Genomic DNA, 25,195 nt, shown 5'->3' on the forward strand with positions numbered 1-25,195 from the left:
TAGCTAAAGCTGATGCTAAAGAGGATGATGAGACAGACAAAGGGTTATTTAACCTCACATTTCAGCCTATCAATCTCAGGCTATGTTGGCTGATTAGTTTTGTCCTAATCATAAAGTGAAGCATCTGATCCACTGATGTCATTTCAGTTGCTGTGTAGAAGATGCTTAAAAAAGATTGTTCTAACTTATTCACAACAATAAAAGGAGACATTGAAGAGAAGCCTGGAGCCTGTGAAACTGCATCAGTGTCAGACAAGCTGCCCACTGTTCATGTCTTTGAGCGTGAAATTAGATTTTTGATGTGTTGCTCAATAAGCAGTTTACTGCCGCACTGCTGTTCCTCTTTAACATTAGTCTAAAAAACAAACAAACATGTTTTTCGTCACCAGCTCTACAAGGCATGTAGAACTATTTACAACACACTTTGTGTAGAATGAAAGGTACACTCTGTGAGTGGGTGGGGATGTTTCAGGCTATTTGTTGATTATAGTTGAATAACCCACAGATCACCTATAAATAAATGAATAAAGCAACAGGAAACAAAGAGGTGGATGTACTTACTGAGGAAGATAAAGGCGATAAAAGTGTGGCAGACTTTCATTTTGATGCTTTGATCGTTTGTCGCTACCTCCTCGTCCTTCTTCACTGGCAAACCCGAAGCGTCTCGTTCTTTTTATGTTTGGGTTCTTCTTCTAAACACAGGACACACTCAGCCCTACTCTCCTCCCCATCTCTCTTTACTCAAGGTTCAAGGTTCAAGGTTCTTTATTTGTCACATGCATAGTTATACAAGTATAACACACAGTGAAATGTAGCCTGACACGCTCCTCGACATGTGCAAATTTGGGGGGGGGGGGGGGGGGGGGTGTAGAGGAAGAACATTATATATATATATACATATACATACATATAGTATGTACATTGGGTGAATGTGCAGTAGTAGCAGCAAGCAGGTGAATTCTGTACATTAATATGAATAGACATCTGACTATTTTACAGGATAGACAATATAAACATATTTAAAATTAAAGGAATTGAAATGTACATTGTGCCTTGGTTTAGTGTCTGGAAGAGAGTCCTGTCTCAGTCAATTATAGATGATGTGAGAGGGCGGGTGTGTGTGTTTAGGGCACGGATGGCTTGGGGATAGAAGCTCCTCTTGAGTCTCTTTGTCCTTGCCCGGAAGATGCGGAACCTTCTACCAGATTGCAGAAGTTGGAACAGTTTGTTGCCAGGATGGGACGAGTCCTTCAGTATCTGCGCTGCTCTAGTCCGGCATCTCCTGGTGTAGGTGTCCTGAAGCGGGGGGAGAGCAAACCTGCAGCAGCGTTCTCCTGCATGTGGGATTTTTTTTTTTTTTGAGGGGGGGGGGGGGGGGGGGTGTAGAAATGACTGAAAGATTAATAGGCTCTGTTTTGAGTTTTGTTCAAAAAAGAATGACTTCATATAGGGAAATATATATATCACACATGCAGGACACCTTAAACTAGTTTTTTAATTGAGCAGCAAGACAGAACGAAGTCGGGGCTGTATCAAGACACAGGGACTAAACCCCAATTCAACCAGACCCAGAACTGATCCAGAATTAAAACAGGACTACAACAGTTCAAAAGCAGGATTACTGAGGACTTAACCAAGACAGAACCAGAATCAGAACTAGATGATAGTAGCACTAAAAATCATCATAGACCTGCACTACACTTATTTATTTAATTCTACCAAAGTCCACTATTTAGATTGAGAAAAGTTTATATAATTATTTAGCCTTGTTGTGCAAACAAGCCTGCAGAACTTAATAAATATAGAATTTGAAAAATAGCAAACCTAAAAAGAAACACTAGGTACGAGATACATGAGTACCTATGATACAGTGATACTTTTAGTAAGCAACCATTTGACTAACATGTGTGTCTCACCTGCTCTTGTTCATCTCTGTTCTGTCCTCATTCTCCATCTCAATCTCTGCTCCTCTCTCTCCCTCTTTGTGCTGACAATCATCAAATATACAGTTGAAACCAGATATTTACAAACTCTTCAGATCAAAACACAAACACTTTTTTAATTGTAACATCAAATCAGACTAAATGTTTATTTTTTTAGATTGATAAATATAAAAACATATTTGTTAACTTTAAGAGTAAAGAGAGAAACTGTCTGTGTTTTTTAATTGCAAATGGCACCAAATTGTATTCAAATTGAGCCACACTTATGGAGCTCCACGATTCTTTTCCTGGTGTTTTGGTTGATATCTCTTGATTTTCCCATGTCAAAGAAACAGGCTCTGTGTTTTGCCTTATATGCATCCACAGCTGTGCCACCAATTTACTCACATGGACTCTACTAACCTATCAGAAGCCTCTTCAGCTCAGAATGGAATCGTCTGGAGTTTTCTTATTAATTAACAATAAACTTAGTGTACATGTACTCCTAAATTTAATGAAAGTGATAAAAAATAGACAGCTCTGTCTCTCTTTATTCTGACATTTAACTAATTCAAAATATATTTCAATATTTATCTAAAACAAAAGTTTACTCTAAATTGATGTTGTACAGTAAAAATGTTTTATGTTTTCTCCCTAAAGTGTAAATATCTGGTTACAAATGTGAATATCCTGCTGTGTACTGAAATCCCTCTTGTTTTGCATAGAAATATACTGAACAACATACAAAGCATAATATATAAAATAACATTTACCTGAGTTTTTTCTTTGAAAGAACCCTCTAATGTCCATTCTTATATTTCAGTACATAACTGAAACCGAATTAGTCGGGGAGGGTAAGAAAACGTAAGCTAAGACTCTCTAAAAAATAGCATTTGTTCGGCTTTTCATTTCGCCATTTGTTGATTCACTTGAAGAGCAAGTAAAATAATATTGGTCAAGTGATCAGTTTCATATCAATCTTTCGTGATTCACCGTCATATTTACATTATTTGTACGGTACGAATGATTTTCTTTGGTACCTGCTCAAACTTAAGCTCTCCTTAGTATGGCTGGCTCCGTCTCTCCAACAGCGCACTCACGGGCAGCAGCTCCCCCCGCCCCCTCGCTCAGTCGCTTAGTGCCTGAGCTTGGATCATACCAATATCAGGGGGGGATTCACGCACAGTCGTAAATTCCCACAGTGTGCACTATGTGCTTCGAATATTGTGTGTACTTTTTGTTTTATACAGTTGTCAGCCAGGCATCAAACTATGAAAAAATTACACTCCAAAATACCCCGGGCTTCTGACAAAACAACCCGGGCTTAAGCCCCGTAAGCCACCCCCACGCTCCGCCCCTGTCCTTCACACAGCTGTTCCCAAACCACGATGTCATGTTCTGTGTGAGGATGCTCTCCACAGCGCCTGTATAGAAAATCCTGAGGATCTTTGGAGAGACCCTGAACTTCCTCAGTTGTCGTAGGTGGTACAGGCGCTGCCTAGCCTTTTTGGTCTGGACCTGAATGTGGGCAGACCATGTCAGGTCTGAGGAGATGTGGACACCAAGATACTTGAAGGACTGCACCCTCTCCACTGGAGCTCCATTGATGATGATGGGCTTGTAGTTTCTGTGCTGACCCCTTCTGAAGTCCACCACCAGCTCCTTGGTCTTGCTGACGTTCAGCTGGAGGTGGTTGTCCTGGCACCACGATGCCAGATTCTTCACTTCATCCATGTAGGCCACCTCATCGTTGTTGGAGATGGCACCCAACACCACTGTGTCGTCAGCAAACTTCACAATGGTGTTGGAGCCGTGGGTGGCCACACAGTCTGAAGTGTAGAGGGAGTAGAGCAGTGGCGAGAGGACACATCCCTGAGGTGCTCCTGTGTTGATGGTGATGCTGTTGGAGAAGCACCTGCCCACCCTCACCACCTGAGTCCCTGCATTTGATCGTATTAACTGATATAATACAATGAAAGGATAAAAAATTAAAGCCCCATCTAAATGTTCAAATATGTAGAATTCATGTGGTGACAAATGATCCAGTATAATTCCTGGAGCAATTTCTTCACAAATTTCAGAAGTGGAGTTTTTGGTGTAAATTCGGATCTTTTACTCAGTAAAATCATTTTTTTTAGTAGTAATGAAAGACTTACAAGAGCTTAAAACCATTAACAACAACCAATTAACTAAAGAAGAAGTTAAACATAAAGAAAAAGAAAATAATGTTTAAATACAGTTTTTGTCATGGATCCTATGTGTTAGCACATGATACAGAATATAGCGGTGCTTCAAAAACAGATGTCAAGTCATGATTCTGCCTAAATCTTTTTATGAAGTTTTGTCTTCTGCTGGGAGTCATTCCACAGCAACATCAGACATATTTACTTTATTAAAAAGTCAGACCAGATTTTGGGGCAATTTTATACTTCTCTTTTCGACCCATTATCACAGATCAAAAATAAATAAATAAACATAACTAAAAATCCCCCCTCCATGAATCGGGGTTTGTGCCTCCCACAGGTTCCAGGGTGTGTGCTGACAGTTAGCTTTTGTTCCCTGGTAGGGTCTCCCATGGCAAATTGGTCTGGGTGAAGGACCCGACAAAGGCACTTATCAGTGTAAGCTCAAGGGAACAGTTCACCCTGCCTGGGATAGGGTTACCAGGGCCCTGCCCAGGAGACAGGCCTGGAAGGGGGGGGGGGGGGGGGGGGCCAAGGGAGAGATCTTGGTGGCCAGGTTGGACCGGAAGAAAATGGGTGGATGACAAAAAAAAAAATCCCCCCAAATAAATAAATGAAATTGCAATTATTTTTTCTTTTTCTGTTGTAACCATCTCCAAGTAGGTTATGTTTCTGGTAGTTTTAACATGCATGTGTGTCATTCTTTCTGTGTGTAAACACAATAACTCAAAAAGGTTTGTGTGAATTCTAATAAAACTTTGGTGGATGTTTGCACTCTCAGAGTGCTTCGTGGTTTTTAGGGTAGGAGGGTTTGTTTTCCCCTCTGGTTCTCAGATGTTCTCAGAGTTTGGAAAACCTGTTTGGAAAGAAGACATACCAATATACAAATGTTTATTATTGCTTTGCAACTTTACAGATCAGTTTGATGAGCTGTTATTTAATCCTGATATTTGTCACTACTCCTACAGCACCCCCAGGTGGTGCCTTTGAATATAAGATGAGCTCTAATTTTGCACCAGAATGAGAAGAGAAATTATTTTAAACCAAAATATTATAATGATCATAATGCTCAATCTGTAAAATCGTTATCTTTTAGTAAAGTGAAGAATAAAGAAGTGTTTAAAGATGTTGTCTGTTGTATCAATCTGTGTCTGTTGTGACACATAAATTCAGGCCTGAATGCTGGATTATTTGTGCTTTCATGTCTGTTTAATAGTGATGGGACGTTCTGTATCGAGGCTTCGGAGCGTGTGTCGAGTAATGGAGGGGGCGTTTCCGCGAAGCGCGTATCGAGGCTTGCTTCATTTATGGGAGGAGCTGAAAATGATGACGTCCGAAGCCTCGCTGCCCGGCTGTACCACGTGACTGGTTCATGAAGTGGTTCGAACTTTGCCGCGAGATATGACAGCGATATAAACCCCTCAGACTTCATTCAAAAATGTAGGTGTTTGATGGAGAGTTGCGGTTAGTGAGAGTTTGGAGACAGTTTGGAGGTTTATGAGAGTGAGGAGAGAAAGTCAGGAGAGAATGGAGCCAGCTAAGAAGAGGAGGATGTCCTCCCCTGTGTGGGAACATTTTGATCTTATTCCTCCCAACAAGGTATGTAAATTTCTACAGAAGATGTATTTTCATAATACTGATGGTGCAATACAATTTATGTTAAGCTGTCTGTACTTTTGTACAAGGTGAAGTGTTTGCTATGTGCCAGGGAGCTGGGATATAACAACAACACCTCATCCATGCTTAGGCACTACAGAGCTTTGCATGAGAATAAGGGGGACACCGATTGTGGAGCAAGACCAGGTGAGCCATCAAATGCCATGATAATATAGCATGCAGTAATGTTACTAAATGATATAACAATATTATACAGCTGTAATAAGTTACGTGTGTGATATTTATATTTGTGCTTTATCTTTATTGTCTTTCCTCAGGAGAACAATCTCAAATAGATGAAGACCTGGTCAGCATGGTGATTGAGGACTCACAGCTATTTAGCATTGTGGAGGACAAAGGATTTAAAAGATTTGTTAAATCATTAAATCCCAGCTATGTTCTCCCCACTAAAAAGGCCATAAAAGCAGTGAAAATGTAGTTTTTACAGAATAAAATGTGAACAGGCAGGACTCAGTGTGTAGCTGTCCATACCTCAACGTTACAAAAGCACAACTACTGTCCACACCCCAACCACACCTCACCTCACAGTAAATGATCATTTCCATTTCAAGCATTTCCAAATAATCATTTTCCATACTGCCAGTATAAATATACACAGTATACTGCCATCACTACAATATACATGTTTTACACACTCCTTTTGTTGTTGACATTTACAGGCTGTGTGCAAAATGCCACACTCTTCAAATTCATGCCAGCTATTATTTTTTACGTCCAGTAGGTGTCCTGCTAGAGCAAATGAAGCTTCATGAAGCTTCGCGTTGGGGTGAACCAATTGGATGAAAAGCTTCAGTGCTTCATGGGGCTTCATCTGCCCATCACTACTGTTTAAGTGTAAGGTACACTTGGTCTTCATCCCTGCTGGCTGGATCCAGGCTCTGGTATACTGACTCTTCAGGTGGCAACGTCAGAAGATTGTCATAGAGAACAATCTGGAAAAGACAGAATGATGAAAGTAACCCTGTGAAATCAGAAGCTCTTGAGGTTTGAGATAAGCACCTTTAGGTGGGGGAACTCCAGGCCTCAAGGGCTGATGTCCTATCTCCTCAACATGTCTTGAAGTTCTCCAGAGGCATGGTAATGAACTAATCATTTGATTCAGGTGTGTTAACTCACGGTGATATCTAACACCTGCAGGACACCGGCCTTTGAGGCCTGGAGTTGCCCATCCCTGATATATAGTAATAATAAGGACTACATTACCCAGAATGGCTCCAGGCATTCTGGGTAATGTAGTGCATAGAATGAGGCATTACGAATAGGGATGGGTATCGTTTAGGTTTTATCCGATACCGGTGCCAAACCGGTACTTTTGAAACAGTGCCAGTGCTTAAACGGTGCTCAAACCGGTGCTTAAAGAATGGAGAACACAAACGTTGTCGAAAAACCTCTCATGTTTAGCTGTTTTCCACTTTTTCTTTGGTCATTTTTGGCCAGGGTGAAGGGAGTATCTGCCATCAAGCAAGAAGACAGCCGCATTTAACTACGATGGTGTTTGCTAGTTCACCTTACATGCATTAATGTAATAACGTGGTTAGCCTACTCAGCGTAAATTACACATGAACAACATTAAGCTACTCACGCAGAGAAGAACGGCTGCTGCTGCCGTCATCATCCGTCATCATTTCTGCTACACTGGCAGGGCTAGGGATCTGGACTGTACTCTTCGGGTTTTTGGAGGATGTTGCTAACTCCAGGTCCGATAACAGACACCACACCCGCAGTAGATGTGCTCGGTGTGAGGTCTCGCAGCAAGCTATCAAATACGGCGCATTTCTGGGCTTTTAAAAAAAACGCTATGCGTCGCCAGGTGTTTCATCAGATTTGAGGTGTTACCTCCTTTGACAGTATCACAGTATCAGCTTAAAGCACTTGTTGCAGGCTGCTGAGTTTGCATATTTTGCTGTGAAGTACAGCCAGACTTTTGACCGCTTCGCCTTGGGCATTTTTAATCTGTAGCTCTGCTCTAAAAGAACGTACGTACCTGGCCCCGCCTACTATCCTCGGAAACGTAAAATGATTGGCTAGAATCTAAAGTGTATCACAGCTCAGGAAAAAAAAGCACCGAAATGTGCGCTGCTTTTCGGTCTGGTTACTACCGTTTAATCAGAATCAGAATCAGAATCAGAATACTTTATTCATCCCGAGGGAAATTAGGGTTACAGCAGGCAGCACGCTAATGGCGCATGCGCACTTACAATGTCAGAACGATACCGGTACCCATCCCTAATTAGGAATAGTGCCATCATTATTGTTGTTCTGGCTGAGTATAAAACTTTTGGGCCAAGTCAGTGTACTATAAGCGCTGCTCTATGCTGTTCATAAAAGATGCAAAACAAGATTCCTCCCCCTGCCTTCATTGGTATTCGTCATGTTGACATCATAAACAATAGATTCTGTACAAATTACCTCGCTCTTTTCATAATTCAGAATTTTCTGTTTCTTCAAACCTGAAAACGGTAAAACACAGAAAAGTATTAGACAAACATGAAATATTCTTAGATGTAAGGCTGGTTGGAGACTGTACACTCTGTGCGCTCCACAAATGTCAGCAGTCGGTTACAGGGTTAAAAATCCACACATTAGAATCACTAATCAGCTTATCATAAAGGTGCCAAAGAGGTGAAACATAACTCACAAGAGTCCGTAGTCTTCTTTTTGCAGATGAGATGCACAACAACAAACAACACCAAAAACACCATGACTACAGCTATAACCACAGGCCAGAGAAAACCTGCAGAGAGAAAAGAGAAGACCAAAATATGGGAGAATATAATCTTTGTATAAAAACTACTGTTCTTATATATGTATGTAGTATTTATGTATAGAAAAACTACCCCTTCATGTTTCTGGATTGAGAGAAATAACTTGTGAAATATATTTCACTGCACCTGAATTTACAAATGTTATTTCAGGCTGTTTAGTGATTGCTGTGGAAGTTGAAAAAGATTGCGGGCCCAATGCTGGTGTTGAAGCTGTTGATGCTGCAAACAGGGACACAATCAGAAACATTACTGATGTAAAGAAGTTATCAGTGAGCAATGAAAATATTGCATGTTAATGATGACTAGTAAAAACTCACCTTCTGTCACCGTGAGCTGAAAGCTATCAAACAAATATGGATCCAAGTCTCTGTCCAAATAGCACCGGTACAGCCCCGAGTCAGATTTTTCCAGCTGTGTGATGCTGACATAAAAAACTGCATGACGTGTTGGAAACTCTTCTTCTTTGTATTTAATAAAGTATCTGCCTCTTTGAGCTACAAGGTCGGCTGTTTCAATGAGAATGTTTCCCCTTTCACATTGGTCCTTACATAAGAGCTTCCACTTTCCAAAGATATAAAATGAACATTTAACTGTGATGTTTCCTCCTTCCACTCCTGTGTGCATGGCAATCTTTGCATTGTAAGGAACAGTGTTTCCATCCTGCAGTGCTATGGAAAAGATTAGTAAATCATTACTATCACTCAAATAGATATTCGGGTCTGATGATAATTTGAAGATCAACAAATTGATTTAACAATAATTCTCTGTACAAATATCCACATTTCCTAACACCTGAAATACTATATTAACGTTTTATCAGCTGTAATTAATATTTAGAATCTCTCTATGTTCACCTAGGTTGATTTTCTTGCTTAATTTTATCCTTTAACCATCAACTAAATGCTGATGTTCTTTCAGTGGATACTGAAGCTGAAGACGTACTTACTTGTGAAAGTCTGCTTTGTTTTCACAAGTATTTAAGCCTCAGCTCCACCAAGAGACTCATTCTGCTTTTATGAACTTTATAAAGTGCATTGGCAAAATTCAAGTGGCGCTGTGGGAGTGTTGAGGGTGCCACAGCACCCCCTGTGTAAAGCTAAGATCACTGCATTCCCAGTCAAGTGCAAAAATAAATAAATAAATGCACAATGTAATAATTTAGTAAAATAAACAAAGGTGTTAAAACACTTAAAATATTATTTATCTAAGAAATACATGAGTTGGACAGCTGTGGTAAATAAATCAGTAAGGATTTTTCAAACATATGGTCTTATGATTTTACACGTAGCCTCTTCGTCACCATTAACACGAAATTATGCAAAATGAGCTGACAGATCATTTTGCATAATTTCCAGCTGGTTCAAATGGGCTGGTATCTGATAATTACCACAGCTGTGGTAACGAGCTTGCAGCTGCTGCTGTGTTTACCCATGTCAGTGGCCTCATCCAAGTGAGCATTACTGACAGACCACCATAATGCAAAAGTGACTCACGCACTGTTGTTTTATTAATGTCTTCACAGACATTTTGAACACATCAGTGCCCCTCATGAAGAAATTTATCACCAAGTCACATTATAAGTCACAATATCATAACTGTGCACCCAAATCAAGGTAAGTCTTTGGCTAATTATGAGCAGCACAAGACCCGTTTAACATTAAGCAGTAGTTCACCACTGCTGCGAAAGGGTGTTTGATTATGTTATAATATGTTGATTATGTTACTCAACCTCACGACTATTCCTGAGGCTCTGAATGCAAGTTAACAAAAAAAAGTTTGGTTTAGAAAATGCTAATATAGTTGGAAAAGGCTCTTTGGTTAATCAGAATAAATGTGTTCCTGTGTTGATGTATAAACTATTCTGAGAAATACATGAAATGCAAGAAAGAGACAAGTGGTGTCAGAATGATGAAGGTAAATTCTACATAGTGACTAATGAATCTTAAAAATTAAATCAAATAACAAAAAACTTTAGAAATAATACAGGTAAATGTACTTACTGAGGAAGATGAAGCAGATAACAATGTGACGGACTTTCATGTTGAGACTTTATCACTCGAATCCTTGAATTTCACTGTCATATCAGAAACTCCTTATTTCTAAATGAAGAAGTTGTTCTGCTAAACAAACAGTCAGCCCTACTCTCCACCCAAATTTTTGCATCATTTCTCTTAATACAGTCACAGCAGGACACTTGATTTAGCTAAGTCACGGTCAGATGACTTTGAAAGAAAGCTGTTATTGGTATTTTTTTCTTATAAAGATATGAAATAAGAACGTTTTTTTTTTGTTTAGTTTTTTTTTAATTATAAGATTAACTGTATGCTCTTTCATGAACCCTCACTGACCTTCAAGGTGTTGTAATTACTTTAAGATTTCACAAGAGAGATTGCAGGAAAACAGCTGCTATGAGGAAGCACGCTCAATGAGTATATCATTTTGAAATTTCTAAAAATGCAAGAACATGAACATGCTGGTGGCAGAACTGCATTTTTCTTTTTCAAAAAAAGAGGGGGAAAGGACATATTTTTCTCTTCCGGGTACTGGTTGTTTTTTCATTTGTTTGTTTTGAAATAGAAATGAATACCTAAATTTAAAAATGTGCATTCTGAAACTAGATGAAAAAGTAGCTGATATAAACGCATCTGAAGCGCTATTATTTTGAAATCCAAAGTTCCATAAAGTAACGCTGAGTGTGTACCCTGTCATCTACTCTTCCACTGGTCTGTGGAAACAAAAACTTTCCTTGCAATAGATTCTGAATTCACACACAAACAAGATCATGGTAGCGATTTCACAAGGCTATTATTATGAAATCCAAAATCAGACTGACGTGTGATATTGACTGAGTAACAATATGAGGGCGTATTCTGTTGATCTACGTATAAACTGGTCTGTGGAAACAGGAAGTTTCCTTATAACAGCCTTCTAGTTTCAGAGAAAAATTGCGCATATAAGACATTTCTGAGGGCTTTCAATTTGAAATTAAAATTCATGTTTCTTTTTTTACAAACAAAATATGATATTGGCACAATAAAGGATTTTCTTTTTACCACACAAATACAAAATTAATTGGTATTTTGTAATGAAATCGAAATTCGACAGGTTCATTTGTGTTATTGTGTCTGTGTGTGTTAAAACAGAATGATAATGATATTTATTATGACACTGATGTTTACACTCTGTGAAACAAAGTAAGCATAAACAGACCGGTGGAAGTTTGGAAAGTTTCCTTAAACGTTTTTCTTCCACTTTCTCTTTGAGAAACCTGTCACGCTGTCACTTTTTTTAATGTGTAAATAACTTTGAGACTATGGGGTAAATAGTTTAATTTTATCAGAAGCATAATGACCATGCTGAGGCAAAATCAGGTTTGAAAACTGTAACAAACTCTAATCAATAAAGATGTGCCTATCCTCACCTATGGTCACAAGCTGTGGGTAGTGACCAAAAGATCAAGATCGCGGATACAAGCGGCAGAAATGATCTATCATGTAGATCGACTTCTTTCCATAGTAGAACTTTTGGAAGTATTAGAAGCAGGTGTTACTGGTAGGGACTCAAGCCAATACCATCATTTGCAATAGTTAATATCATTGTATGTATTATGTAGAGACAAAAGTAGTAGTTTTCATCAGGAACGGGTTCTTTAAAGTGTAAAAGAAGGTTCTGGAGAGCTGCTAAGTCTGCAAAGTTTTTGAAAACTTTATTGAGTTGAATGAACTCATTAAGTAAAAAGAAGACAGAGTCATTCAAATGAAAAGACTGAAAATGCTGAGATCAATTAATTAATAAAACTTCCATACTTAGTAAGGAAAAAACAGGTAATTTCAATTTCAATAAATGTAGTGAAGGAATAATAGCGGTGCTATATTAGGCTTAAATGTGGCTCAGCAGTGCACATTCTTGACTCACTACTTCCTCATTTTAAAATGCACTAAACGTACAAATAATTGTTTTCTATATTTATCTATATTGTTTTGGGTTTCAGACATTTTTAAGACATGTACCACAGCTATTTAAATGCAAGTATATCCTTTATAATATTACTGACTGCATCTCATTTTCACTGTATTTTATTTCATTTTTACAGCTCAGTATCCAGAGAAAAGCAAAGAGCTGCCTGAGGTGTCAACACCTGAAGACACAAGCGATCCAATTTCAGGTAAAACACACCTTACAAAGTAAGTCTCCCACTTCTATGGGAGTTTCCCTGTGTGAGATTCAGGGAGTGTAAGTGTGAATATGTTAAGGCAACATTGAGTCAGTTCAGTTCGACTTTCTATGACTATTTCATACAGTTTCATCTCCTGTGTTTAATAAAACAAAATTAAGAAAAAGCTAAAGTGACTGTGGAAAATTACAGTATGTAATTTTCACTGTTCACAGCGTCAACCACGTTCCCTACAACCACCAAACTGTATGAACGGGAGCTGGCTGAGAAATCAACTACAGGTATTAATCCACCTTCTTGGCTTTAATTACCTTGCAGTCCTACAGCTGATCATTTTATTAAAGATGAAAGACTTTAGACAGTTTTTCAACTCTCAGTAATGCCATAGTGATCGTTTGATATATGGACCTGCAGCGGAGTTTAGGTCCAGACACGGCTAGTGACGTCAGACTGAACAACCGGATATACGCGGAATTCTGAGGACTCTCCTTATCAATCTTGCACCTTCCGCAATGGGTGGCTCGCGTATACGGACAGGACATGGCTGCGACAGACTTCCCAAATCCACCTTCGCTTTTATAGCCGTGGTCTCTCATCTTGCTTACATGAAGTAATTTACTATTACTACTCTGAACTGTGAATTACATCTGAAATAATCAAATACATGAAATAGAATGATTAATAGTACATTTCCCTTTTTTTAGGAAATGACCTGTATGTATCTGTATGAAATCAATAAAAGGATCAAGTGCTGCATTATCTTTAGTTACATTGATAATATTTATTTATGGTGAAACAGTGGTAAAATATCGCTGTTGCTTTCGTATAAATGAAGCGGACATACCTGAGTGGCCGCGATCTAATCTTGTTTACATAAAGTAAACCTGCTCCCGAGCAGGTTTACGCTTACGGATCTGTTGCTATGACAGCAAGTCCCGGATGAGCTTCGGAGAACCGAACGATCCAAGATCACGCGAAATCATCAGCAATCAAATCCAGCTAACTTACTTAGCGAGGTACGAAGAACGGACCCCAGGTTATTCTCCTGCTTGTCTTTTTAGTAGACCACATATTGTAGTTATGGCTACAATATGTAATAATACATATGATTTATGTACTACATATTGTCGTATGTAGTACATAAATCAGTTGACACCAAATACTGTACTCAGACCACTTAACCACCTGCAGTATTTAAGTGTTCATGATCTTTTCAACTTTTTAGCGTCCATCAACAGAGTCTGAACAAAACAAGAACAATCAGTAGCAACTTGGATACTTTAATTGGATTGAGAGAGAAAGCATTGTATTGTGCTTAAACAGCACAGCTGCTTTGAAAAGTTCAATAGGTAAACGCTCTACAGCAGGGGTGCCCAATCCCGGTCCTTGAGAGCTACCGTCCTGCAGCTTTTAGATGCATCCTTGTTCCCACACACCCGAATCAAATGAATGGCTTGTTATCAGGCCTTTGCCAAACATGATGGCATGCTGAAGAGGTAATCAAACCATTTGATTCAGCTGTGTTGGAGTAGGGATGCATCTAAAAGTGTTCCGTTATTTGAGGTTATGGATGTTATTTGACTGGAGGCATAACTCACAGACACACGAGACGCGCCATTACTCCAATGAGTGTCCTTTATTATTTTTCATCCCCCCCCACAACAACAACCCAGCAGAAACGTTCCTACCACTTAACATTTACCTGATACTACAAAAAGCTGCAGGATAGTAGCTCTTGAGGACAGGGATTGGGCAGCCCTGCTCTACAGTATTTAATGAAAATTATTACCACAAGGGGGCAGTGTTTTCATCAGGTTTTAGTCAGGCAGCCGCAGTGGATTCAGCTCTGTTCTTCTGTACTGTTATTTTCATGAATGACTTTCCAACGATTCTAGTGCTTCTGTGCTCTTCTAGCTACCAAAATAACTGTGAAATTATTTCTGATCAAAAGTTGAGCTAAAAGTAGCTTTAGGGATTGTAGAACAGCTCATGTTGGGCAGATTTTACTTTACTTTTTAAAAAAAAAAATCATCCAAAACCTACATTAAATGAATAAAATGAAGAGATAAGGTGCTATGTGGAATGGCAGAGCTTGGTCACTGTCTTAAATAGACACTACCGGTATGAAGAAAAGTGTATTTATCATGTTTATTCAACACCAAATCTTGCAGGTATTCGTTAAAATGCAAACCACACCTGATCAACTTCCTAATTTCTTGCTTTGTCTCTTATAGTTTACACCCTGATTGTCATATTTACTGCGGTTTGTGCTACGATGGTTGTCATTGTGGTGCAGGTGGTTTTACTACTACTGTTTTATAAATGGAAGTCAAAGGTGGAAACTGCTGGTGAGTTACCTGCTCAGGATTTTATTTATTTATTTATTTATTTATTTTTAGTTTATTTAAATATACCACTGGGGATGGGAACTGATAAGATAAGTTCTCATTGGCTCATTGTCACCTTGATCTCTAATCAGCATACCAAAGACATTACATTCATGCAAATGAATCACATGCTACTAAGTCAAATGTTTGTGAATGTTGGCGGTATTGGCCGTCTTTGTTGTGATTGGTGTTGAATTCATTGCTCAAAAAAAGTAAAGTAAAAAAAGTTATTACACATATTGCACACAACACTTTTCTTAAAAGTAATGGAGTACTTTATATAATTACACCCAGTAGAAAGACATTCATTATACTACTTGTTACATTACTTTCATGTCAACAATACAACCCTACAGGCTACAGCCCTGCACACCAACACACACCAGCACAAAGAGACTTTAAAGCATCACTGTGATTCTACTGCAGAAACATAAACAGGTAGAAACGGAGGCAGCAGCATAACTGCTCATCAGTTTGATACCTGTTAAAGTGACTTCTTGACTAGCTTATTGTTAGCATACTGTCTGTGCAGGTGCTTGCTAAGAGCCGAAGTTGCGTTAACAGTATAATGCAGTTGTTTCTGTCTTTGAGCATTGTCCACTTTACCATTTGTGCAACAAAAATAAACGTAATGTCCATAGTAGGGTTGCCAACTATCCGGCTTAGTCCCTTATGAAATGTCCCGCATATTGACCGGTACCTGCAATGTCCCTTTCTGACCAACAGATGGCACTGTGATACATACCAAATCTGATTTGATCGTGATTATATCAGATAAGCGCTTGTGTCCAGTCAGTGATGGCCCATCATGCACACCAGATGTAAGGTGTGATACGTGATTCGTAAAAATATGGCGAGGTTTGGTCTGCGTAGCATAATAACATGAGTCATTAAAGCCGGTATTTACAGTATTTTAAAATTTTTGTCTTGCTTATTTTTCAAAGGAAATGCCCAGATATGACGCAAATAACAAGAAACTGCATGCAGTCATGACGCAGTCTGACCCAAGACAGTACAAATTTCCTGCGAGTAATTCTTCCTCCCTGTGTTTATTTCAGGAGTTAGAGCTCGATATAAGGGTTGAGTCTAAAGTCTGCACATTTAACCTCATTGCATAATACTCACCACGTTATCATTTACAATTTTTGATGTCATAAAAAGCATTTATATAATAAAACAAGTGAACAGATGTTTTTTCACATTTTTACACCTGTAATTTTCTGTTCAATAAACGAACGTTTTGATCTCATATTGCTGGAATTTGCTCACTTGGGAAAAAATATAAACTGATTAAAAATAAAAACCACATCCTAAAATTGTTGCACTTTAAATGTTTTTATTTTAATGAACACATTCTTCAATCTAAATGAAGCAGCCATCTGATGCTAATAAGAAAAAGAATACAGCAATAAATGCGAAATATGCTGTCACAGCTTCATAAGTTAAATTACACACACAAATAAAAAGCAATTTTATGTGGCAAAATGTGATTATTATTCTTACTACTCATCTGAATCACCTAATTAATCTAGTTACTAATTGATCTAGTTACTTGTCCTCTGAAAAGTGCCAGGACAAAATGTATAGAAGTAGTACAAAATAAGCTACAGCCAGATTTCCAACCACTTGATTGGTCTGTTTTTAATAAATCAGCATGGACTAACAATGCCATATGTGAAAAATAATCAGATAAACTGAAGACACGTATGTGAGGATGCTGTTTGTAGATTACAGCTCAGCATTCAATACCATCGTTCCCTCGAAGCTGGACAGGAAACTGCAGGATCTAGGACTGAGCAGCTCCCTCTGCAGCTGGATCCTTAGCTTCCTGTCTGACAGACGCCAGGTGGTCAGACTGGGCAGCATCACCTCATCCCCCATCACACTGAACACTGGTGCTCCACAGGGGTGTGTACTGAGCCCTCTCCTGTACTCACTCTACACCTACGACTGCACAGCCACTAACAGCTCCAACATCATTGTGAAGTTTGCGGACGACACTACAGTGGTGGGTCTTATCACCAACGGTGATGAGACGGCTTACAGGGAGGAGGTCAGCGCCCTGACCCACTGGTGTCAAGACAACCATCTCACCCTCAACGTCGCAAAGACAAAGGAGTTGATAGTGGACTTCCGGAGGTGCAGAGAAGTACACACCCCCATCACCATCAACGGCGCTGCTGTGGAGAGAGTGAGCAGCTTCCGGTTCCTTGGAGTACATCTGGCTGAGGATCTTACGTGGTCAGTACACACAAACAAAACAGTGAAGAAGGCGCAGCAGCGCCTCTTCTTTCTCAGGAGACTGAAAAGATTCGGCATGAGCCCCCGCATCCTCAGGACCTTCTATCACTGTGCCATTGAGAGCATCCTCACTGGATGCATCACCACCTGGTATGGCAACAGCACCGCCTACAACTGCAAAGCTCTCCAGCGAGTAGTGCGGTGCTCTGAACGGATAATTGGAGGTGAGCTTCCCTCCCTCCAAGACATCTACAGGAAGCGCTGCCTGAGGAAAGCGGGGAGGATCATCAAGGACTCCAGTCACCCCAGCCATAAACTGTTCAGACTACTTCCATCAGGAAAGAGGTTCTGCAGCATCCGGTCCCGAACCAGCAGACTGAGAGACAGCTTCTTCCATCAGGCCATCAGACTGCTGAACACTTCATAGACACCTCAGCTTCACTACTGGAACTTTAACATTATGCACTCCACACTGTATATAAATGCCACTTGTTTTGCACATATTCAACTCTGTATATTTTATATATTTTATTATTATTATTATTATTATTATTTTATTTTATTTTTTTACTATTTAATTTGTAAAAATGTGTGTATACACACACACACACACACACACACACACACACACGTAGGAAAATATTTAGTATACACATCCAGAAATGCATACACTATTATATATTGTACATATATTTATTAGTTTCAGGTTGGCCATTCTTGTATTTTGCTCGTTTGTGTTGTTGTGTTTGCACATCTCTGTTGCTTGTGGGGCTCGCACACAAGAATTTCACTCGCATGTGCTGTGCCAGTGTGCCTGCACATGTGATGTGACAATAAAAAGTGATTTGATTTGATTTGATTTGATTTGATGTCCAATGCATCTCACCTGTTAACCAGTACCACCACAAAGAGATCAACAGCCTCATGTATGAAAACTTTTTGCACCTGAATTTGTTTGTACTTTATGAACAAATAGGCCAGTAGCATATTTACTGAAAACAAGTAAGAAAAATTCTGTATCTGATAAAACTAGACAAATGTTTACAGACGTTTTTTCCTTTAAGACACTTTGCCAACAGAAATTCTGTATTTTAACTAGCATCATTAAAAGAAGATAATCCCTGTTAGCTAAAATCAGAGGTTTCAAACTCCTCTGTCTCTGGTTTAAACAGTTCTCTCTACGAGGCTCCATAAGGGGTCAAAGGAACTAGAGATCCTTAATATGGTCTACCCACCAACCAACTGTTCCAAACATCTGTTTACAAGAGATAGCCAATTAGAGAAAAAATAGCTTAAAAGAGGTTAGCTTTAATGCTACAGAAGCTGATTTCAAAAAGAAGATTAACTACAGGGCTGCACCAAGAACCAGTATAAGATAAAGGAGGATTACCTTGCTGACTGAGGTTAGCGAAACGAGATTAGCATAGCAGATTCAGGTGGGGGATTCAAAACATTATTTGATTTAAAAAATTTATGTCATTGTCATTAAATTCATTTTCAATGTGAGATCTTTATATTTAGAATCTTAACACTTTCTTTAACAGTATATTACTTGAGCTAATTCATACTCTTTGAACCATCAAATATACAATATAATCAAAGTTGTTCTATTTTTTCCTACTAGATACATGTTAAGAAATTTCTGTTTAATTCTATTCTTTTTTTTGATGATCACTTCCACTTTCATTTATATCAATTTAAGAAATCTGTATTACCACAGGCTTTCGGACCCCTGAGGAGAAAGGGACTCTTGAGATGCAGATATCTCTAAATATCACAACCTGTTATGTACGGAAATAGACACAATATATTATCTAATGTGACTCCACAAAGTACTGATTAATTCTGATCATTTTTATTTTTTACAGAAAATCTAATCGGTCTTTCTCAGATCTGTCTCCACCACAATAAGGAAGTAGTCACTTCCTTATTGTGGCACCTGGCATCTATTATTATGTTTAAATTATGCTGCATACCTTCTATGAGTAACAGCCAATCGAATTCAACTGAAATTTGTCAGATGTCCTATAAAATAGAAATTGTATGTTTGGAGGTTAAACTGAGACATGTGTTTATACAAAAAGAGAAATTTCAGGGTGGCACATTTTTCTCAGTTTAGAATCTAAAGTGAAACTTGAAATAAGTTTTTTCTTTTTCTTTGTCATATATAATCCCTGTAAATACAATTCAGAGGGACCAGGGGCTTTAGAGACTCATAAGACTTTATCATTGCATTGACTAAACAAGTCAAATTTATATAGCTCAGTTTAAACCACCAATATACAAATCATTTCAAAATTATTTAATAAACAGACTTCAGTTTGAATTAAGTTCTGGAGGTGGAAGTTTAAAATAGACTTTGGTAAAAGAACGATAATCATAAAAACAAGTGTGCAAAAATTACTGAGGATGCAAGAGTGTGTGGGTGCAGGAAAATATGTTGTAATGAAAACTTTTCAGAAAAGGGAACTAGAAAAAGAATGTATGTGTCACACAGGCAGAAACAGAAAGTGTTTTTTCCTTTACACTTAAAAGAAATGTCCAATCTGTCTCATGTGCTGAATGCTGGGTGGGGACTCATCACCTTAATTTATCTTAAATGCTTTTCTTTGTGTAACATTTGTTCTTTAGTTGTGCTCAGATGGAAAGTTCTGACTACTCTAATTATTATCACCATAGTCTTCCTGAACATGCTCTTCATCATCATCCACACAATCATCATCATGTTTATTAATATAAATCCTTAATTTATAAAACCTGGAGTGTTTCTGTGGACGTAAGATCTAGGCGTAACCAGGTGGTGGAGTGTGTCCACTTTGGTGGCCTCAGGATTTCATGTTTGCTTTTTGACAGACAGATTGAGGAGATGTCCGCAGTGATGTGGAAGCTTTACTAATATGTTGTGTTAGAGAGAGACCTGAGCATAAAAGTGAAGCTGTCGATTTATCAGTCAGTCTATCTTCCTACCCTCACCTATGGTCACGAGCTCTGAGTAGTACCCGAAAGAATGAAGTCGTGGATACAAGCAGCAGAAATTAGTTTCCTCTAAGGAAGAGTGGCTGGGCTGTCCCTTGGAGATAGGGCAAGGAGCTGGGTCATTCAAGAGGGACTCAAAATAAAGCCACTGCTCCTCCACATCAAAAGAAGCCAGCTGAGGTGGTTTGGGCACCTGACAAGGATTCTTCCTGGGCGCCTTCACGGTGAGGAAGTCCAGGCATGTTGTACCGGGAGTTGCCCCGGAGCAGACCCAGGAGTTGCCTTGGAGATTATGTCTCCCGGCTGGCTGTCTCAGTGTCCCCCTGGATGAGCTGGAAGAGGATGCTGGGGTGAGGGAAGACTGCGTTTCTCTGCTCAGACTGTTACCCCCGTGACCTGAACCCTGTTAGGCACAAAAATCACACAGAAGTGTAAGAATCAGTCTCAGCACTTAAAAAATGATGCTGCAGTTTTTTTTGACACATCTGCCAGTTTGACCTTTTCAAGAAAAGAATATGTTTAAATATCTAAGGTGTTTGTTTAGTCAGTTTGTAGAGAATCATCCTTGTCAGTTGTATTCAACCGGGAGAAAGATCTGTCAACACCTGAGACGTAAATGCCAAATAGATACCAGTGAGGAAGAGTGAAGTGGTTTAACTGGAGGAAAGGGGTGACAGGCATCATCTAAAAATGTTCAACATTTATCTCAGGTTATTATTTCCAAATGAGGTCACAGTCAAAACAAAAATAAGGAAGACTGAGTGGGAAATTGAGTAAAAGCTCAGTTTTGGAGAAGGCGGCAGGGGGGTGACATAACAGTTTAGTGGAGTAACTTAACTCAGGAAGTTGGTAAAGGTTAAACTGAGAAGTTGCAAGGATTTATTTAAACACCAGACAGAGGCAGTTCTCCAGCCATTTGTTGATTGTCTGACTGTCAAACCAACAGGCTCAAGATTCAGAATGAATATCCACCATGTTCTGTTCTTCTGTGTCTTATCAGGTGAGTATCCGTCACCAGAATGACTCTTAAATACAGCAGCTCACATTTTGTGAAGTTTTCATTATCATTATTACCAGTTTCTGGGCAAAAAAAGTTAAATTCATACTAATTTATCTCTGAACACACAGAGACTATGAATTTGCAAATTTTGAATGTTTTTTTATTGATATTGATATCATTGTTTGTCAATAAAATAGTCCAAAATATTTCTTACTGTCCAGGGTTTAAATCCAAAACCCAGAAATGTCAAATTTGGATGACAAAAGCAAGAAAAACACACCTGCAAATTTCATAAATTAGAGACATTAGAGAAAATAATCAAAATACAAGAAGGTATTAAATTAGCTAAATACTCACAACTCTTGAGTTGAGTCACAAACAAGAGTTTTATATTGACCAAGGGTGTTGTTCTTTATATCACAGCAGGACTATTTGACAAAAATACTCATCTCATCAACGCACAAACAAACCTTTATACAAAAGTGGAAGGCGAAGACTTCAGAATTGAACTTGACCATGAAGTGCCTGCAGGAAGTAGAAAATATATCTGCAGGAATGATACTGAAAAGGAAGACATCCTCATTGAAACTACTGAAAACAGAGCTGAGAGTGGCAGATACATAATACGATATGACATAAGTGACAAGAGAGTGCATGCAGTCATCAAAGAGCTGACCCAGTCTGACTCTGGACGGTACAAAATTGGTGTGAGCAATTCTTCATCCCTGAATTTATTTCAGGTAGTAGAGCTCAAAGTTAGAGGTGAGTTTCTTCCAAAGTCAAGGATTTTATATTGATTGCTTCAGGTAGTTCTCTATGTCAATCTATATTTTTATATCTCAACAGAACTCTGTGAAGAAGATATCACCAATGGTAAACCCAAAGTCTACAGTGCTACTGTGGGAGGGGAGGTTACAATCAGATGCCTCTTGCCTTTACATTCACGAAACATAAAGTTCCTCTGTAAAGATGAATGTAAAACAACGATCATCAACACAAATAATCTCACAATTATGAATGGCAGACATGAAATTGAGTATTGGAGTAACACGGTGTTTAACGTGACCATCACAAACCTAATCAAGTCGGACTCTGGGCGGTACAAGTGTGGCGTGCGAAAAAAAGATGCAAAAAATACATGCCTGGAATTTGAGATCTCAGTAACAGATGGTGAGTTTCTACTGGAAAATGTACCTGCATGTCTCCGGGTCTGATGAACGACTTTACTGATACATGCAATGGTCCATAGTAGTCCTTCCATTTGCTTTCATTGTGTTTTCAAGATGAAGAATGAACTTTTCCAGTCCAACTTGATGCAGTCTGCAGAAACCCTGTGTCAACTTACATCCCTTAATCAAAGAGTAGCAGGTTATAATCAAGCTTATATCTCATTTTAAAATGGGAGAATATGTGAGGCATCTTTTAGAGCCCTTATCACAAATAAAGTTCAGTATAACCAGAAAATCCTTTCCTTATCTGATTAAGTTTACTTCAATATCAGGAATCACACAAAGACGGTTACCACCTCAATAAGTTGATCCAGGGTTTCAGGCAGTTTGTTAAATTATTTTAATGTGCATAAAACTCTTTTCTCCTCAGTCGTTTAGTCCTCTTCTTTCAGCTGCAGTCCCAGGAGTGTTAAAAGTGAGATCATGCAATGAACAAGTATGAAAACAAGAATTAAAACCAGCAGGAATGAAGTTTGTAAGAGTCAGTGTTTATACAACTACTACTTTGGATCTTATTAAGCAGACTCCAATCCTGCTTCATCATACAGACCTTGAAGGTGTACTATATGAGAGAAAATTACAAGCTAATTTGCCCGAGGTCATCTGCAATTCTCATGTGCAAATGGTTTAATTTGTTCAATCGTTCCCACTCCCCCCCGCCTCTCAATCAGGTAACATCCTGCTGCTGGCTGTATGCGTGACTGTGGTTGTGGTGCTACTCGCTGTTTTTGTTCTGCTCTTCTACAAACTGAAGATAAAGCGTAAGCGTGTTCAGTGTAAGTTACTTTTATTGTTTATTAAGTTTCTATTAACTCATTCACTGCCAGCCATTGGCAGTGAATTGACGGCTATAGACGTCAATTGCAGTGAATGAGTTAAAAGGAAAGAAAAAAACACGTTTCTGCTATATCTTACAGATGTGAACACGAGAGGTAATGGAAGAAATATGGAGGTATTTCTCTCTGAAATCAGTTATTTCAGCTATCACTCCTTGTCATCCCAATAATTTGTTTGTAGGTCTGTCTGTTTGCTTGATCGATTGTTTGTTTGTTTTAGGTTGCTGTCTATGATGATGTTGCTGAAGTCTACCAAAGTGCCACTGACGGGTCAACATACCAGGAGCTCAGCAGCAGGGAAGAAGCGCTGTACTCTTTATTTGAGCCTCCACCAAATGCAAATCTGCACTGATAATCAATAGGTTATGTTCGGGGGGGTTTCTTTCTGGTAGAATGTGTCTTTTCCTTTTCCTCACATTGTTTATAAATTTAGTTAGAAAAGAAGAAGAAAGGCAAAAGGTGTGGATTTACTTTGGTAAATCTTTTATTCAGTTAAAAGTAAGTGTTACCTGGTTAGTTACGGAGTATTCAGTAAAGATGTAGTAGTTTCTCGTGGTATTTTTGCTGCATGTGACAATAAAGCTTAAACAGTACGAACAATTTGGAGAGTTTTACTTTTTTTCATGTCTACATAATGAAATAAAGAGAAAAAACATAAAATCAACATTAGCCTTCACTGGTTTATTGCTAGGCAAGGAATGTCTCAAGTCAATGAGCGTGAAGTTAAATTTCAATGTTTAAATGATATCTGATCCCCTTAAATGCGGCCCTGTGAATGTAATTTATTGGTAATGTCACATGAATCATAATTATTCTTTTGTCTGCTAGATACATGTCAAGAACTTCCGTTTATTTCTATTCTTTTTCATGATGACTTCCACTTTCATTACTATTATTATAAGAAATCTGCATTGCTGTAATTTTTACGGCCCTGAGGAGGAACTCAGGTTACCTCAGGTTATATCTCAATATATATATATATATACAAACACAATATGCTATCCAGCCTCAATCTGACTCCACAGAATACTGATCACTTCTGACAGGAGATGTAGATGATCTATTTTTTTCTTACATCTGTCTTCACCACAATAAGGAAGCGACTACTTGTCAGAGAGGCACCTGGTGTCTATTTTTAATCTCTTTGAAATTATGCTGCAGAGTTTTCAGGAGGAGCTTATCAAATGTAACTAACTTTGATGTTCATATATTTACTCTTTGTAGAGTAAATATGTATATTTTAGAGACATTATCACGTAAACAGAGGATATGACTTACAAAATATATCCACTTCGTGTTGTATTAGGCACATGGCAACTTAGAACAAGACAAAAAGAGCATTTTCCTTCTGCTGCCTTCATCAAAAATGGGCACTGATGTACATGAAATACATAAACTGTAAATAATTAAACAATGTGGTCAGACATACTGTGACCATTAAATTTCAGACAGTCAACATCCCAACAAAAAATACTCAGGTTGAAAAAGTTATTGTAGGAAGGAAGATGTGGCGTTAAAGTTCACTCCAGGTGAACCTCAGCGGGGGTTCAGTTAAAGTGTTTTTGTTTTTAAGATTTTATTTTCTGCAGCGTTAGCGGGGAGGGTAACCTTTGTGTTTTCAAAACAAAGAAAACAATCTTTAAATCCTATATTTTACTGGTAACCAGTGAAGATAGGCCTTTACTGGGCAAGTATTACTGGTGAATTCTGAACCAGCTGCAGGTCAATAGGACTGACTGATTCCTAACACAATTAAATGGTGGGTGTAGAAGAAAAGTTCAAAGCAAAATGAGGAAGCGAGACAC

The 25,195-nt window shown here is 38.7% G+C and overlaps 2 protein-coding genes and 1 long non-coding RNA gene across 3 annotated transcripts; 2 read left to right on the forward strand and 1 right to left on the reverse strand.

The window, feature by feature from the left end:
* Positions 1–4,982: 4,982 nt before the first annotated feature.
* On the reverse strand, positions 4,983–10,911 carry LOC113013530 (uncharacterized). Its single transcript, XM_080295110.1, has 7 exons — positions 10,548–10,911; positions 8,865–9,215; positions 8,674–8,766; positions 8,421–8,516; positions 8,192–8,232; positions 6,607–6,714; positions 4,983–5,310 (listed from the first exon to the last, which is right to left on the reverse strand). The coding sequence occupies exons 1-7, from the start codon at positions 10,585–10,587 to the stop codon at positions 5,305–5,307; spliced, it is 735 nt and encodes a 244-aa protein (XP_080151236.1). The 5' UTR covers positions 10,588–10,911; the 3' UTR covers positions 4,983–5,304.
* Positions 5,318–6,231, forward strand: LOC145423027 (uncharacterized). Its single transcript, XR_013904151.1, has 2 exons — positions 5,318–5,908; positions 6,040–6,231. It is a non-coding gene; the product is annotated as an uncharacterized LOC145423027 (long non-coding RNA).
* Positions 10,912–21,224: 10,313 nt separating the features above from the next.
* On the forward strand, positions 21,225–23,990 carry LOC113013529 (polymeric immunoglobulin receptor-like). The gene is made up of 6 exons (XM_026154526.2): positions 21,225–21,325; positions 21,749–22,087; positions 22,172–22,495; positions 23,226–23,330; positions 23,472–23,506; positions 23,611–23,990. Exons 1-6 carry the CDS (start codon positions 21,286–21,288, stop codon positions 23,740–23,742), a joined length of 975 nt encoding a protein of 324 aa, XP_026010311.1. The 5' UTR covers positions 21,225–21,285; the 3' UTR covers positions 23,743–23,990.
* The last annotated feature ends 1,205 nt before the right edge of the window (positions 23,991–25,195 follow it).

The sequence above is a fragment of the Astatotilapia calliptera genome, chromosome 20 (genome assembly GCF_964374335.1).
Source record: "Astatotilapia calliptera chromosome 20, fAstCal68.1, whole genome shotgun sequence".
Lineage (NCBI taxonomy): Eukaryota > Metazoa > Chordata > Actinopteri > Cichliformes > Cichlidae > Astatotilapia > Astatotilapia calliptera.